This window comes from Choristoneura fumiferana, chromosome 18 (assembly GCF_025370935.1).
Source record: "Choristoneura fumiferana chromosome 18, NRCan_CFum_1, whole genome shotgun sequence".
Classification (NCBI taxonomy): Eukaryota; Metazoa; Arthropoda; class Insecta; order Lepidoptera; family Tortricidae; genus Choristoneura; species Choristoneura fumiferana.
The window spans coordinates 7,653,082-7,670,173 of record NC_133489.1 but is presented as its reverse complement, the minus strand read 5'-3'; the positions used below and the strand labels follow the sequence as shown (position 1 = coordinate 7,670,173).

The 17,092-nt window shown below is 41.0% G+C and overlaps 2 protein-coding genes across 5 annotated transcripts in view; one reads left to right on the top strand and one right to left on the bottom strand.

Moving 5' to 3' along the window:
• The window catches only part of LOC141438168 (rifampicin phosphotransferase-like), a 23,523-nt gene extending 11,275 nt beyond the window's left edge, over positions 1 to 12,248 (top strand). The window contains exons 9-25 of one of the 2 annotated variants that reach the window (XM_074101899.1): positions 269 to 417; positions 624 to 760; positions 1,082 to 1,220; positions 2,259 to 2,406; positions 3,011 to 3,131; positions 3,956 to 4,098; positions 4,962 to 5,093; positions 5,751 to 5,900; positions 6,448 to 6,612; positions 7,439 to 7,658; positions 7,839 to 8,080; positions 8,489 to 8,640; positions 9,387 to 9,614; positions 9,981 to 10,170; positions 10,568 to 10,685; positions 11,241 to 11,422; positions 12,163 to 12,248. In XM_074101899.1, the coding sequence (XP_073958000.1) occupies positions 269 to 417; positions 624 to 760; positions 1,082 to 1,220; positions 2,259 to 2,406; positions 3,011 to 3,131; positions 3,956 to 4,098; positions 4,962 to 5,093; positions 5,751 to 5,900; positions 6,448 to 6,612; positions 7,439 to 7,658; positions 7,839 to 8,080; positions 8,489 to 8,640; positions 9,387 to 9,614; positions 9,981 to 10,170; positions 10,568 to 10,685; positions 11,241 to 11,395 (2,589 nt within the window). In that variant the 3' untranslated portion in view covers positions 11,396 to 11,422; positions 12,163 to 12,248. Of the gene's footprint in view, positions 1 to 268; positions 418 to 623; positions 761 to 1,081; positions 1,221 to 2,258; positions 2,407 to 3,010; positions 3,132 to 3,955; positions 4,099 to 4,961; positions 5,094 to 5,750; positions 5,901 to 6,447; positions 6,613 to 7,438; positions 7,659 to 7,838; positions 8,081 to 8,488; positions 8,641 to 9,386; positions 9,615 to 9,980; positions 10,171 to 10,567; positions 10,686 to 11,240; positions 11,702 to 12,162 lie in introns of those variants that run through there. The other variant, XM_074101898.1, reaches the window with a different exon arrangement.
• Positions 11,799 to 17,092, bottom strand: part of LOC141438169 (uncharacterized) — an 18,917-nt gene continuing 13,623 nt past the window's right edge. Inside the window, exons 20-31 of one of the 3 annotated variants that reach the window (XM_074101900.1) lie at positions 16,889 to 16,939; positions 16,504 to 16,615; positions 16,081 to 16,211; positions 15,887 to 15,937; positions 14,926 to 15,651; positions 14,700 to 14,846; positions 14,502 to 14,629; positions 14,301 to 14,414; positions 14,143 to 14,201; positions 13,943 to 14,052; positions 12,912 to 13,132; positions 11,799 to 12,338 (exon numbers count right to left, since the gene is read on the bottom strand). In XM_074101900.1, the coding sequence (XP_073958001.1) occupies positions 12,120 to 12,338; positions 12,912 to 13,132; positions 13,943 to 14,052; positions 14,143 to 14,201; positions 14,301 to 14,414; positions 14,502 to 14,629; positions 14,700 to 14,846; positions 14,926 to 15,651; positions 15,887 to 15,937; positions 16,081 to 16,211; positions 16,504 to 16,615; positions 16,889 to 16,939 (2,069 nt within the window). In that variant the 3' untranslated portion in view covers positions 11,799 to 12,119. The remainder of the gene's footprint in view (positions 12,339 to 12,911; positions 13,133 to 13,942; positions 14,053 to 14,142; positions 14,202 to 14,300; positions 14,415 to 14,501; positions 14,630 to 14,699; positions 14,847 to 14,925; positions 15,652 to 15,886; positions 15,938 to 16,080; positions 16,212 to 16,503; positions 16,616 to 16,888; positions 16,940 to 17,092) is intronic. The other 2 variants (XM_074101901.1, XM_074101902.1) reach the window with 2 other exon arrangements.

Genomic DNA, 17,092 nt, shown 5'->3' with positions numbered 1-17,092 from the left:
GTAGTGCACCTCCGCTTATTTGTTTTTAAATTAATCATCATTATCATATCTACCGTAGCACGTCCACTTTTTGACATACGCCTCCCCCATAGGGGGTTGCCAATACTCGCCACGTTTGGCAAGCATATACGATGCATTGCCAAGAAGATGCTGCTGCAAATTTTCTAGTAGGCTGTATATGTTAAATGAATGTGTCAAATAAGATAACTAAGTTGTAAACTTCTTAAATTATGAAATTAGTGTATAATATTTAACGTTTTTTTTTCAGGGCTACAAAGTACCTCCTGGTTTTTGTTTGACTACGAAAGCGCTGGAAAGGCACCTCGAAGTGAATCCAAATCTCAAAGAAGCAATTTTAAAAATCGAGGCAGCTGGTGAAGATTACGATGAGGCACACTTTAAAGAAACTTGCACTAGGTACATACCTGAGTAAAAAAAACACTTTTTTTACAATAAAGTTATCAGCGATTGTCCCCGTGACTTCACGATGAAAAGTGCAGATAAAGCCAAAGGCTCACTGGTTTAGCAACAGCCTACTTACTCTGTACTTGCGAAGCTTTAGTCTGTGTCTAATCTATAAAAAAAAAAACATTTTTTTTATATTCTTAATATTTTTGTCACAGGACAGCAGAATTGTTCAGCGCTACAGAGATATTAGGAGAGGTTAAGGAAGAAATCCTACAGCAGCTCAATGAATTGAAAGCTAAAGCTTTAGAACAAGGGTTAGGTCCTGAACTACGCTTTGCAGTTAGATCTTCAGGTACGTATGAGCCTGATAGTGGTCGTAAAATTTTACATTAGCAGATCTTGCAATTTTAGTAATTACTTTTCTCCTACAAACTCTTCTACAGTCGCAGGGTCACAATGAACGAGCTAAGAGTAATAATTATTGATTAACTAATTTTTAGCAATTAGTGGTTATTAAGGATTAACTTAAAAATCGTGTTTGAAGACACCGACTATGGGTAATAAATATTTTGTCTAGATACCAATGAACAGGTTAAAGTTGGTAATCAAGCACATCTTATAGGAGGCCGATTGTATGTATACCACGATCTTTATCGTTATTATTTTCTTACAGCGGTGGGAGAGGACAGCGAAGCATTATCCGCTGCAGGGCAGAACGAGACAGTGCTGGGCTGCGCGGCGGAAGACGTGTTACGTGGCGTACAGAAGTGCTGGGGCTCTATGTTTGCGTTCACTAGTGCCTCCTACCGCAGGTTCCTAATTATTACGTGAACTCACTCCATAACAAAGTTTTTTTTAATTCTAATAGGTGTTGTTCTTACGTAATATCGAGTTATGGTCGTTTATGTCTAAAGACTTGTCTAAATGACTCATAAATTAGACGTACCTAGTCGTCTTCTTCATCAACTTACTTTCTCCATTTCTGGCGATGTTATATTAGTTATCTAATTTATTAATACTTTAATTGTCCGTGAATTAATTGTAACGCACCGTCGAACTAGCTCTGCCATTTCTGCAAACTTGTTCTCAAACATGTCTGACGTCACGTAGACGTCGTGGCGTCAGAAATGTTCTGTACATTTATGTGCATTACCTGTAATGCACGGGCACGGACGTAGGTATCGACCCGTGGACAGTGGCGAAAGCGAGGGAGAGTGAAAGTGTTAAACCACGGCCTGACTGTCGGCTGCTGATTTTGCATATCGAAGTCTCTTGTTTTGTTAATTTGTACTTTAGTTTAAAAATTAGTTTATGTCTGCGAAGATTTCGTGTATCGCGCGCTTGCGGGAACTTCAATGTTATCTCTATATAAAATGAAAGCGTATAACAAAAAAATATGCTCACATTACTGTCTAACACACTTGAAATCACAATCGTTTTCACCTCTTCTTTCTCTTTCTGTCACACGGTGTAAGATGAGGGTAGGTAGAAAGACATGGTGAATGCGATCGAAAACGTCAGAGCGTAAAAAAATACGGTCACAGTTTATGGCAGCCTTAGAGCAATTCTGTAGGATATGAAGCCCGTGTTGCTCTAAGATGGCAGCAAATGGGGGTTACTTGACAGGCGAAATTTCGCTAGATGGCGTAAGTATCGTGAGGTTTTTTTACGTTACGGTCTTGCTTGTTATTGGCTCATTTAGTTATTTAATTTAATTTAATAACCCGATTGCAAGCAAGACCGTGACGTTAAAAAAACCTCGCGAAATTAATGCCATCTAGCGATATTTTGCCTGCCAAGTAGCCCTCGTTGCGATATTTCGTGTGTCAATTTGCCCTCATTGTTCTTAGGCTAAACGGGCAGCAGTGCCTGTGCGGCGGCGGCGTGGTGGTGCAGGCACTGGTGCGCCCGCGCGCCGCCGGCGTCATGTTCACGCGGCACCCCGCCGCCGGGGACCCGCGACGCCTGCTCATCACTGCCAACTACGGCTTGGGCGAGGTCAGTTTATGCCTTACGAGTGTTTACGTACACCGTATTCTTCTCGATTTCCGTTAACTTCGACATAAGTAATTATGTCAGTTCATTGACAAAGTATATAGCAAAATAGAAAAAAAAACACGGTCTCACGGTTCCCAAATATTTCATTTGCCAAACTTTTTCATATCCCCACACACGATTTTCTATGAAACTATATTTTTTTCGTAACATTCATAAAACAAACCTAACCTAACCTATAAACCTATAAAAGCATAAGAAAATATACACAGAACAATTTTTGGATTCAGAGAAAATTGAGATTTGGGAAATGAAACAATCGGCAAATGAAACATTTGGCAAACAATAATTATGCGGAAAGGCAGAATACTTACAAAAAGAATGAAGTATTTATACTTAATAAAAACAACACTTTGCAAGTAATAATGCAGTTCGAAGTACCGTATTCTAGAGGTATATCCGGTTTAAAGGACTATTTTTGATGTCCGGAACAAAGGACCATATTTTTGGTAAAGTTTAGGAAAATTGGGGAAAGCCGATATGATACGTTTAAAATGTTTTTGTAATAAGTCATTTTGGTAAATTAATTAGTAATTACTTATTTCAGAGTGTAGTGTCTGGCGCAGTTGAACCCGACACGATAGTCGTGTCTCGCGACGGCGACAGTCTCACCATATCGAGCATTGAGCTCGGATCCAAAACGCAGCGTGTATCTGCTATAGGAAATGGTAAATTATAATATTTCACAGAATTTGTGGGTACATTGTAATTCATTCTTTACATTTTGTGCTTTTTAAAAATGAGATATTACGGTTGCCGAAAAATTAACTATTGCAAAATTTTTATTTTCAACAGAATAAACAAAAACAATCATAATAAAACATAATTAAACTATAGGTATAAAATTTGGCCTAAATCGCCGTCAATGGGCAAGGTGCCCAGAAGGCTGGCCGTATTTCCTCGTTGTATAGCGATACTTATACGCTGTGCGAAATAGTGGCCAGCCCTCTGGTCGCCCGAGGCCTCGATTAGGCGCGTCGACAAATCTTTATATAGCCGACGCGCACTTGGCCCCCAAGGCCCCAAGGTTTCAACACCAAACGCCGCAAACATGTAGCTGGTTCCTAGTTCGGCATATTTGCGGCGTTTAAGGCTTTCAGCCGAGGATGCCGCAGCGCCAGTGGTGACGCTGGTGCTTGGAACATGGGACGGTGCCAGGGTATCAACGCAAGTGGCATCCCAAACTAGCGGCCGACCCATGCTCCAAGGCACCAGCGGCATTCCGTCAGGCCTCTTGCCGTCGTCACTATAATTATTCATAAAGTAAGTAGGCTCTTCATTTATAAAGTAGGCTCTTGGGGGAGGCCTATGTCCAGCAGTGGACGTCTTTCGGCTGACATGATGAAAGTAGGCTCACACTAGACCGCACACAGAAAACAACAATACATACATAAAACTAACTACACAGTCGTTAGACATACTGTATTAACTAACACCCACCAGGCATCGCTATACAAAGTAATTTTATATACCTATGCGCCGATTTTGACAGGCGTCACTATGGAGGAAGTTCCTGAGACAGAGCGCAGAGTGCCGTGTATGTCTGAGAGCGAAGCGCTAAGACTGGCCAAACTAGGAGTGACGCAGGAGGAGCTATGGGGAGCTGGGAGGGACATCGAGTGGGCTATTTGCAAGGTAACACTACTTATAGTCAGAAATGGATATGGTTTTGAAATTGTGTAATGTCACACACAACTATTTTTTATACGGTATGGTTTTTAATGCAAACAATCACCAAGTATCGCCCTGTTATCGTGCCAATTCGCAGATATTAATGGATTAGGTATACCCACGGAACAGAAAAAACTGGTTTACCTACATAGCCTACTTGACATAAATTTTCGTATTCTCGTTAGTTTTTACGTTCGCTCGACGAATTAGACTTTGCTAAAAAGAAAAAGATAGATTTTTGGTGATAGGTACTGCGCATTACTAAGTAGATACTATTCGAGCATTGAAACCGTAGATATCTGATAAAATATACCTAAGCACACACGATTGGCCTTATGGTTCGACGCGATTTGCGAGAGGTGGATGCGATTGGCTGCAATGTTTTTTTATATAAGAGGGGAAAACGAGCATGCGGGTCACCTGATGGGAAGCAATCACCGCCGCCTATGGACACCTGTCAACACGAGGGGTATCACAGGTGCATTGCCGGCCCTTTGAGAGACTGATAGGCTCGTTTTTTAAAGATCCCTAAGTTGTACCGCTCCGGAAACACTGTCCCAGGAAGCTGGTTCCATACTTTAGTCGTGCGTGGAAAAAAGTTTCGCTTAAGCGGACGGTGCTAGATTGCCAATCATCAAGGTGGTGAGGATGAAATGACTGACGCCTGCGCGAAGTACGGTAGTGAAACCTAGCCTAGCTGCAGGCAAAAATCCGAATAATTCATCATAGGTTCATGATAGGTTATAATTGAACGTTTTAGGGGAGGTCTACGTCTAACCCGTGTGTTGCTATGAGCCGTTAATGATGATTAATACCATATATTTCAGGATGACATCTATCTGTTGCAAGCGCGCCCTATCACATCCCTGGAACGCTGGACGGAAGAAGAGCTATTGCACGAACTGGACTTCCCCATCATGTCGGATGACGAACTACTCACCTTCGCAAACGTTGGAGAGGTAAGTACCTACCTATCAAATTTCTTTCTAGATATTAGCAATTGTGGACCTTTTGAAGGTCAAGTGAAACCTATAAGATTATTTTAGCCTCGTAAGACTCACTGTACTAAATTTAGGACATTCGTCAAAACTAAGGTCAACTTCTACTGATTGACATTTAGTTTCTTCTTCTCTTTTAAAATTTGGCTTTCCTGTCCTAATTAATATAGGACAATTTCGCCAGTGTCAAGGTAGTGGTAAGGTTACTATAAGTACTCTGACCGTAAACTCTCTTTGAGAGGGACGTTGTACGGTGATTGTAGTTTTTGCAACTTGATAGTAAAATTTCAGAAACCACGTGGAGGCAACTTGCGCATTAAAAAATGCCAGACACGAGAGCAATATAGAATTTTGTGATCACTGTTCACTGTTAAGGTTAATCGCCGCATAAAACACTATCAAAATTATACTTCAACTAGCCAAAGAAACAGAAATAGCAAATTTAGATAATGTCTACATCCGCCATGTTCGAATGCTACAAATCGAATCCGACATTTAGTTTCAATCGTGGTTTAAATTTGACGCGGGTCTTACAAGGATAGACAAACACAAACGTTTTTTTTTAAATTTTGCTGACCATATATTTCTCGTGTTAACTTACCTTCTGTGTGATGAAAGGTTCTGCCAAAGCCGCTGTCGCCGCTGAGTTACGACCTGGTGCAGCGGCCACTGCAGAAGTCTATCGACGCCATAATCGGCAGCAACAACGAAGGCTACGACGGGTCCATCATCATGACGCACGCGCGTTGCGCCATGGCGTTGTACAACGTAAGTAAAGACGTAGTTATTATTTGTGATCTCTGTTTTGTGTAGCACTTAGGGCCTTATCACACTTGAGAGTAGCGAGCGTATTTTGTATGAAGGCGATCACGTAACGTTCGCCGCGACTGATATTTGTAAAGAAAACACGCTCGTAACTCGCAAGTGTGATAAAATTCCTTAGGTACACAGAATAGACAAGCTCACAAATTGTTAGTAGTAGGCGCCGATAGAGCTCCTGTGGTCTGGCTTGATGCAACACAAACTAACCTGCCTTTTTCTGGACAGCGAGCTAAGAGTTCAACTAGGCCTGTCGCGTAATCTACTTAGTAAAAGTTTAAAGGTTTTTTTAAAACAATTTGATGCCAACTGTTGCTCATTTCTTAAACGTATTGCAGGAAACTGATAGCGGTGAAAACGCTAGTATAAAAACTAAAACTAACTATCCATAAAATGCCAGCACCATAGCTTTCATTAAGATAATCAATTTCCAGAGAAAATATTATTTTTGAAATGAATGTAAATCGAAATTTAAATAAGTTTACCCTTTTTACAGTCAGTGTACCGTCGTGTGTCGAAAGAGATCGACCTGGGAATCCGTATGATAGAGATGGCAGTACACGGGCATAAAGTAGCTGACGACCATATCTTCAGCGTAGCGTTACATCGCCGCCAGCCACAGTGGATGGACAAGATTGAAATGATCGGTAGCATGGTCAAGGTACCTTCTTTCATTGTAATCAGTACGCTGTGTGGCCAAAGAGGCTCTATATTAATTCGCATAAATTAATTGCCCTAATTGAAATTAGCATAACGTTATTTCGCATAATTATTAATTCGCATAACATTAATTCGCATAACTGAATACGCATAATGTGGATTGGCATAACGGTAAGTTGGCATTAATTTTATTAGCATAACATTACTTTGCATTAGTATAAAAGAGTTTAAACATAAAGAGTTAAAATATATGATTATTTTAATTAGATTGTATATTTTATTTGTCAAACAATATAGTGTTACATTAAGTGAAAAATTATCACTAAAAGTAAAATTGATTATTGTTTTATTTACTTAATTCAATTAGATCTGAGAAGTGAACTACTATGTGAAAATATCCATTATTGGGCTATTATAAAAAATACACATTCAGAATAAACATCGAAGGCTAAAGCGGGAGCGAAGCGTACGTAGCTACCTTTTGAACCTAACCAAACAGAGTCGGTTTTGCCCTGAATAAGCTAATTCATTCGCTTGATAAAATTATGCGTATTCATTTGGTAATGGTTTAAGTTATAGTTAATAATGTTATGCATATCTCAATTATGTGGACTCATTATTATGCTAAATAAGTGTTATGCTTCTTTATAATTATGCAAGTTCGCTGTTATGTAGAATTATGTTATGCCAAAACTGTTATGCAATATTAGGATAATTAACACCCGCATTCTGTCCTACGGACATATAAGATACTCAAAAAACTGTTTACGGTTTGTGCTAGTGCTACACTCTGAACTGCTGTAATATTCCCTATTGTCAATTTTCAGGGCCTCTTCTTTACCAAATGGCACATGGATGACACAATCGAGCAGGTCGATCGCATGACCATAGATATGTTCGAGGCCGACAACGCGGCGGCTTACATCAAAGAGTTAGTGGCGCTGGACGATCATGTACAACGGATTTCCTTTAACCACATGAGCACGAGTTCGGCCAGCACTGTTAGCCAGTTTATTGCCATGACCGTTTTGTTGGAGGGGGCGCAAGGTATCGCCATTCAATTCTTTTAACTACTCACTTCTTCTTCTTCCTATGCTTTACTTACCTAAGGAAGCATATTGCCTGCACAAAACTCCACGGAGTCGTCTAAAATAAGAACTATAACAAACATCCAAGCCTATTTTTCTATTGGTTTCACTATTATGAATACATTCACGTTCTTTGCAGACTTTTCCACCGAGCAATGTAACGAAATCAGCATGATACTCAATTCCGGAGACGTGCTGTCAGCCGAGGTACCGCAGTACCTGGACAGCTTTGCCCGCAAGATCGTAGACTCTGGAAAAGCCGACGATTTCCGGGCACAAAAGCCAGATGATGCTTTCGATTGGCTAAAGATAAACCTTCCCGGAATATACCAGGAGGTTGTAGACTTTTTGGAAAAACACGGCCATAGATGCGTTATGGAGGTAAGGGAAGTATCCGAGTGAGATATGACATAGATACCTACTTCAACAGAAAAATCACGATCAGCCAAAATAAAAAGCGCCTCAATAAAATTGTATTTAAACTTGTTTGAACTAGTAGAACGCGAAACAAAAATCGGTTTTCTTTTAATTATCATATGAATCTTCAGGAAAACGAGGAAAACTGTCGACTCCCGAGCGACATTAATATTCTGGTTGTACAGTCGAGTTCATTAACTTGTGAGCAAACGATCTGAACACGTACGCCGTTAAGAATAGACTCGTGTTCAGATATTTTTGATCAAATTTTTGCTCACAAGTTTATGAACACGACATTACTGTAAACGCCTTTCAATATTATTTGTTTGTAGATTTAAGAAGTACATAAATATGTTTGTTAATATTTTATAGTTCGATATAGCCGAGAAGCCTTGGGTAATCAAGCCTGACGACCTTATGAAAGTACTGCAAAATATGCGACCTGCTAAGGAACAGGTCCGGCAGACCAGGACTGACAAGAAAATCATAGATTCACTCAAAACGCCTCAGAAATCATTAACAAGGTAACGCTATACGTATTATTGTGATACCGTGGTAATACCTAAGCGTCCGGGTTATTGTCTAATTCACTAAGCTTAACTGGCCGAAAGCGCGTATTCATCAAAGTTAAACTAGGTCCATGTCTCAGTTTGTATTTTCGATATGGTTTCACGGGATACCCGTAAAAGTAACAAATTTGGAGTTGAAATAAAAAATACAAAACAAATATTTTCGATATTTATCAATAGTTTATTTTCTTGACGGGATTTTTAACCATTCGCATGTTTTACCACTTTTTGTCTCAATGGGCAACCTATTTCTGAGCAGTTTGCCCTTCGGGCATCTGAAGATACCTAACTACCTCTCCGTTTGTGTGGTAAAATATGCGAATGGTTTAAAATCCCGTCAAGAAAATAAACTATCGATAAATAAATACAGTGGGAAAATATGCGAATGGAAAAATCATGTACGGAATAAATACGTCTGGAGTAAATTAAGAATGGGGAAAAACGCGAACGACATCAAATTCGAGTGGGGCAAAATGCGAATGGAAAGTTTGCTACGCGGAATTAACGAGTTTGGGGAAATGCCTTACCACTCAAAAATAGGGAGAAGTCAAAGTCAAAATATCTTTATTCAATTTAGGCTATAACAAGCACTTATGAACGTCAAAAAAATGTACCACCGGTTCGGAAAAACCTCTGCTGAGAAGAATCCGGCAAGAAACTCAACGAGGAAGAAGATGTATACATGTACATTTCCATTGCAGGACGATGCTAGGCTGGCTTCTACCTCTTTGCCGTCGCACGGTACGACACAGAGAGAGCACCAAGGCTCACCTAATCCTGGGCATCCACAAGATACGGCTGGCCGTGCGCGGAATGGCGCGCCTGCTGGTTAAACAGTGGTACCTGCCGCATCCCGACCTTGTTTATTACTTCAGGGTAGAAGAGCTGCTGGAGTACGTTAAGACTAGAAACCCGGCATTGTTGAAGAAGTAAGTTAGTCTCAAGAAGTTATCCTACTGTTGTAGGTAATTACGAGGCGATAAGATGTTCCACTACCACTATAAGGTGAGTCGGGGCAAGCGCGCCGCAGGGGTAAACGCGCCGTAAGATGTCGTTAGTAGTGCAGTATCAATACTTTTCGCGCTTACCCCCTGCGGCGCGCTTGCCCCGACTCGCCTTAAATTGTATTGTGTATAAAATGTAGAGCAGAGCCCAGTACAAATTTCGTCCTCCTACCCCCAAGCGCCTTTACGTACCTACCTACACTACCATTACCTTACCTCCAAAATAGCCCAACTTGCGAAATAAATTAATTTGAATTTAAATTTACAAAATCTCCAATTATGCGATTCCAGAGCCACGCAGCGCTACCAATACTACCCGCTATGGGCCAAGTTAAAATTTGCGGAGCTCAACTTTGGCTGGTTATGCCCCCTCCAAGCCAAAGGGCCCGCGGTCACGAGCGGCGATGCACGGATAGAGGCCACTTCAGTGTGTGGCGGTGAAACCATCGCGAGGGCATGTGTAGTTAAAGAGCTTTCTGAGGTAAGTCACTTAGATAGACCATTCCAGGGTTACTAACAACGGAGTTTCAACACCGGCAGATTCGGGCTGATGCGAATCAAGGGACCGTTCGCCAAGTAGGCTTGTAGCGGGGCAACCATTATTGACCAGTTGACGCCTTTTGTGGTTATGTACACGAACTGTGGACGACGTCGGCACGAAGGCGTTCTGCCGAACCACCCAAAAGATTGCCATAAGCATCCACAACAAAACCTTTCACATGTTTTGGACAAGCCGCTGTAAGGTTTTTGAAGACTGTAACAGTCGAGGTAAAAGCTGCTACAGATTTAGGGTACAGGTTTGCGGCTAGATTGAGTATGTTTATTCGTTTAGTTATTAGGTACTTTATAATATTACTAAGCATTACTTTTTTTTCTAGGTTAGTCAGCTTCAACAAGGAGACATTTTGATTACACATTCTACTGATATTGGATGGTCGCCCTACTTCCCTCTGGTGACAGGAATCGTCACAGAACTTGGAGGCCTCATTTCACACGGTAAGACATTAAAATGGTTTAAGAACTTTATTCTCATAAATAATTATAACAGTTCGCTTATATGAGAACACTACATTTACAAAAATTAATAAGCGTACAGCAGCAGATATCGACTTAAAAAAATTAAACCAAAGTGGGTACATTAAACTTAAGCTATGTAGGTAAGACGATTAGCACAAGTCGGCATCGCAGATCTATGCGCCAGTGATTTGTACTTAAACAGAATTACAAAAAAAAGGATGCTTCAATTTAAAACACTGAACATAAGGCAAGTTATTTAAAATTAAAACAGCTTAGGGGCAGGTTAGTAAACTATGAACTAACGATTACCTACTAATTTTTAGCGTAACTTATCATAATTTTTTTTTACCTAGATATTATTGTTTTGATTTCATTTAACACCATTATTATGATCTGCATACATGAAGTTTTCATTCCATATTACCTCTATTATTTACTTACTTACCATTGTTATGTTTATTGTCATTCAAACTAGGTGTGTTCACCATTTTTGTTAAATAGAGGCCAATTATATTTTGTTTTTATGTTACTTAGGTGCAGTAATAGCGCGAGAATACGGCTTACCCTGTATAGTGGGCGCCACTAATGCAACAGAGATATTCAAAACGGGAGACATGGTCCGGCTGTCCGGGACAAAAGGAGTTCTGGAGCGAGTTCAACTAACTCCCGAAGAAAATGGCGAAAGTTAGCTGTATTAACGTGATACATTTAATTAGGTAATTAGTAGTTAAAATTACGGTATATTATTTTTACTAAGTTTTTCTTAATGTTTTTTTCTGATAAATGATGGATGATACTATTATATCGTACAGTCAAGTGCAAAGATATCGACACGGCCAAAGTTCCAAAAATAAGTATACTCGACCTTAATGTTAAGTGCATAAAGTCGTGTATACGTATTTTTGTATAACTTTGGCCGTGTGGATATCTTTGCACTTGATTACTTGTAACGAGGGATTTTATAAATTGAAATAAAATAACAATTGAATGGAAAACTGTATATTCTTCCGAAATTCAACAAAAACTCAAAAATTAAACATTCACGCAACACTCACTGCACAAAACAATCTTACAAACACCGGCAATCATTGACCATGTGCATTTCACTACATTTGCGAATAACACTGTAAATTGCTATTTCACTGAGCGATAAGATTAAGCCCCGTAAGATTGATATCTTCGCATACCTACTCTTCTAGCCATCACACAAGCAAAAAGCATGAAATAATGCAAAGCGATTCGCATTTGCATAATAGATAATCAAATAAGTTAGCTAAAACGTAACTATTCGTTTTCATACAAGAAATTTCAAAAAACAACTTTCGATAGAAAGCACTTGGCACTCGCAGTATTAAGGTTAGACAACTTTTGAGTACTTTTACCGCAGTCTCCCAATGCCCTCGAAAGGGTGGACTATTCAGTGAGGACAAGTAACTCATAGCAGTTGAATGCAAAGGGTCGTCCGAAGATGACGACGTGGCAGCGGTTAGCGGGCGCGTGCACGGCGCCCAGCAGGTGCGACCCGCGGTACAGCACGCGGCCCACGTGCACGCCGCACGCCACGCGCACCGCGCGCGCGCCCACCTCGCCCGCGCGCCACGCCACCCACGCCACGTTCGCGTTGCATAGCACCTATGGACACATCCATTTGTATAATAATATGGCGTATGCGTCAATAACACTCGTGTGTGTGGTGTGTTGCCATGTGTGTGGTTTGTCTACCTGATTTTTTTTATTTTTTAATGTCACTGTAATGCTTTTGGTGATCAATAAAGAATATTTGTATTATTATTGTGAATTTTTGGAATTCAAAACTAACTCGTTGCACTATCACTGTTCAGTGGAGGAAACTCACTCGCGTACCAGAGTGAAACCTACTAATTGGTGATTGGTGACTCTTCCATCACCCACTACGACTACTCATCATTCACAGTGACTAAGGGGCTGTTTCACCACCCATTGATTAATTTTATTTGACGGATAAATGTGATCTCCGTCTATTCGAATAAAAGAAACTGAGACAGCATCACATTTATCCGTCAAATAAATTTAATAAATGGATGGTGAAACAGGGAGTAAATTTGGTGTGCAGGGTACATTATCCGCTCAGTAGATACTTCCGGTAGGGGGGCATCCTCTGCTTCATTTATCTGATAGTGTGCATGGTTCGGGACACCTATTACCTCGCTGCAGTTACCCTCTCACCTGATACTTGGTGTAGTGATGCACCGCGCCGTCCGCATAAAGCACGCAGCAGTGCCTCGAAGGCCTGAGCGCGGCGGGCAGCACGCGGCAACGGTGCGTGGTGCGGGCCACCCACAGCGCTTCGCCGTCGGCCGCGCCCGCCGCCACCGCGCCACTCGGCACCGCACCGCACGCACTTACCACCCACACTGGACCGTCTTTGCACCACGTAGGCAACCAATCTATTGAATCCCATCAATAAAGAACGAAAATTAATTATTTATCAACGCATTTATTACCGGGCTGCTAGTTCCGAAAAAAAAAAAAAACTAAATGTATGAAACAAAAATCCTATAACATCATATACCTAACTATAATGTACTACATTTACCGCAAATAAATTTCATTTCATTTCATTTTTCATTTCATTTCATTTCATTTCGTCGAGTACCGCAAACGCGCGTGTACCTACAGTCAAGGGCAAAGATATCGACACGGCCAAAGTTGCAAAAATATGTATACACGGCCTTAATGTTAAGTGCATAAAGACGTGTATACATATTTTTGTAACTTTGGCCGTGTCGATATCTTTGCCCTTGACTGTACGTCCAAACGACATTAGGTATAGTGCCGACTTTCGTCAACTTTGTCAGGAGTCAAAACTGCGTTGAAAACCCTTTTATACGCAGACACAATCCAGAGGCCGTATTGCCTAACGGCGCTCGCGTTTGCAATGAAATGGCGAAATCTGTCATTTGATTACGATTGCGAGCGTCAGAAACGGCCTCAGGTCATAAGTGACCTAAGGGTGACAAAATGCATGTGCAAACTTTCACTGTTCCTTTGTGCTTTTCGATGAAAACGAGATCGGTGAATAATTTTAATGCAGTATAAATTTACATTAATCTTAATCAGAGATCGGTGAATAATTTCAATGCAGTATAAATTTACATTAATGGTAATCAAGTTGACTTTTCTATGACTTTTCAATACGAGGAAAAACTGTGGTAAATATTTCAAGGAGTTCTTAAGTGAAGTGATTTCGGAGTTACCTTTAATGAGTGACATGTATTGGTATTCCCAGCAGATTTTGAGATGCATGTTATACTTTAGCCAATCGTCTGCATACTCCTCCACCTTGTTCTTGAAATAATTCCATCGCCTAAGAGTAGAAGAGAAAATAATCAGGCACTAATTAATTGTTGTACTTACCTAATTGTTGAATATTTAATGGATTCAATATTTCACGTACGTATCGTTTGATGGGTTGTTTTCATTGGTTGGAGATTGTAATGAATCTGTTTCCTTGACCTGTAACAAAGCAGCTACCAATATTAGCATTCCTGTAGAACACCGCACGCGCACGCACACGCAATATAAGGGTAGGTAAATAAACATTCCATTACTTACGACGACGGATAACCAATGTGTCCATCTGTTGAACATGTTAATGATTTCTAACATCTCCTTCTGGCATTCCATGTAAACCTTAGTCTTCACCGTTGCTCGAGTGGGAGACACAATCTGCACACATTTCGTAAAATAATGGCATAGTAATAAATAATAGAGTATAAGAGACAGTAAGATTTATTTTAAATAAAAAAAACGTACTCGCTTATCTTTATACCGTAAAGCAAGACGTAAAGTGAGTTGACGACTGAAAAGGTTATACTGTCGCCATTGAAGTGCTTCTGTAGCTATTCTCCTTCGGAAATTACCCCAACTCTCATCTGTTATAGCTAAAACATAGATTTTCTTTATCTCAAAAATATTTCGGTAAAATAGCTAGACTTGTGTATTTCTGCTTGCCTGGAGAATCACTACTTGTGTGGTGATGTTCGAGAGCGCGGTCTATGGTTTCTTGTATCCAGTTGCGCCACGCCTGTACATTCCAAGTCAAGCTGACCATCATGGAGTGCCAGTCCGACATCTGATCAGTCGATACGATTGGTGCTCCTGCATAAAATTAATACATTTACAAGGACAACGGTACATTTGAATATAAAAGGATTAAACACATTTAAATATCTCTTACGACAGCTGTATGCCTCTTTTACTGGAGAAGATGCATTTGGTAAGTCACTGCTTGATTCCAATTGAGTGCGGGAATCATTCCAATTAATCCGTGCATACATCATGGTGGGCGTCTGCCAGAACAAGCTCGAATGTTTATTCTCACGTGAATCCTCCGAATGGTTCGTGCTGCCGAGCGGCGTGTAGAAAGACAAGGGTGAAGACTCGCGGGACACCTGCTGCACGTCTGTGGTACTGGGGCCTGGTTGGGGAAACTCGGTGGACCAGTCGGTTTCCGATCGTTGGGGCGAGAAAATTGATACAAACGAATGGGGAACGTGGGAATGGCCTTGTGAATCGTCTGCAGACTCGTGAGATGGAACTCGCGGAAGTCGCGTCGGGCCGATGACGTACTGGCGTTCGCGATCGTACTCCGTCGAGTATAGCATGTAGGAGGTGGTGGGGTCGCAGCCGCTGGTGGGTTTGCGCGCGGGGCAGGGGGCCGAGGGTGAGATGCGGGAGCGGGTGGGGCAGGGGCGGAGCGCTATGTCGGTGCCGGGCGCCGAGGCGTGCATGGAGCCGGGCGCGGTGGCCACGTGCTCGCCGGGCGCCAGGTCGGAAAGCGCCTGCGCCGACACGTGTCGCGAGCACGTGCAGCACGGCCGCGCCACGCGCCGCAGAATCTCGTCGCACCACAACTCACACTGGACGAACACGCTCTTCATGCATTTACACACTTTCGTCACGTCTGGAAGGCGAGAGACAGAGTTATCCTGTACTTATCACGAAGCGGCCTTGCACGGACCAGAGTTAACTTTTTCAAACTCCCCCTAACTGCTAACCCGGGTTTAAGTACACACCGAGTAATCAAAATTTATAGAAATATCAATACTACTTAATCTAGGCTTAACGATTTTATTTTTTAACCATAAACTGTGCAAGTGGCTTTAAATATAAAAATAAATATTAGAAGTAGTACTTACGTGGTTGTATAAGATGTACAGCGAGGTACATAGTTGTCTCAGCAATAACATCTGCGAATATAATAATAAAAACAACCTTGAAAATAAGCATGCATGATCATAATCTCTAAAAATAATTCTTCATAAAGCCATAATCAGAAGTTGATAGATATCTTGGCTAGCGACGATGGTTTAGATGTGAATATAATTCTTACCGTCCATCACATCCTTGTATTTTGAAGGGACATGTCCTTCCATGAGGTGGTCTAATTTAATTTGTACTTTCCGCGCCACAACTGGATCAGCGCTAGCCACAATCAACTGGTCAGTATTCTTGCCACGCAACCTGAAACAAAATAGAAATTCGAAAATAACATAACATCACTATTATTATTAGCACCTCTTATAAAATTAACAAACTAAAAACAAGCAAATAAAAGCACCTAAGGCGGCTAAACAACGAAAAAAAAGATAACAGTATTGGTAATTTACTGAAATCCCGGAATTTAATTTCAATTGTCAGTCCGACTGGATAACGCGAGCGAAGCCGCAGGTAAGGTACCTAGTTCACAAGTAAAAAGCAGTGAATATTTTCTTTCTTTCTTATCTTTGTCTATGGTACATAATAGTAAACTTGCAAGTCAGCGCCGTCCGCGTTGGATTTCCGCGCGGCGCCATGCCGCAGCAACAAACCGTCGCCCGCGCACTCCAACTGCTCTATCACGACCTGCAGAGCTTCCGTCTTCACGCCTGTGTCGCATACAACAACCAATAGAAAAACAAGTTTCAGACAAACTAAGTTTCTGTAAAAGCTTGTTGTTGCTGACTGTACTCGCAAATTTTAAGTCAATCCGACCACCGGAAGTGGGTCAAATAGAATTTATCACTTCGAAACGAAATTTAAAATACGCAAAATGTACACAACGCACATTGTGAAACACGTGGAACGTACAAAAAGCTAAAAGTATATTCGCAAAATGCAATAATAATAATAATTAATAATAAATTTAATATTGTTTTTACCTTGCAGCATTATGTAAGACACCAACAACCGTGTTGCTTCGCTTATGACGCCTGGGAACAGTAATTTAAATATTAAACAGGAATTAATCAAAGGTCTATTAATTCAAGAAAAGTATTTTACCTGATGGTAAGTGATCACTGTTGCCCATGGACATCTACGGCAATGGTGAATTAGAGGTACTGCATACCTACTTCATATACATT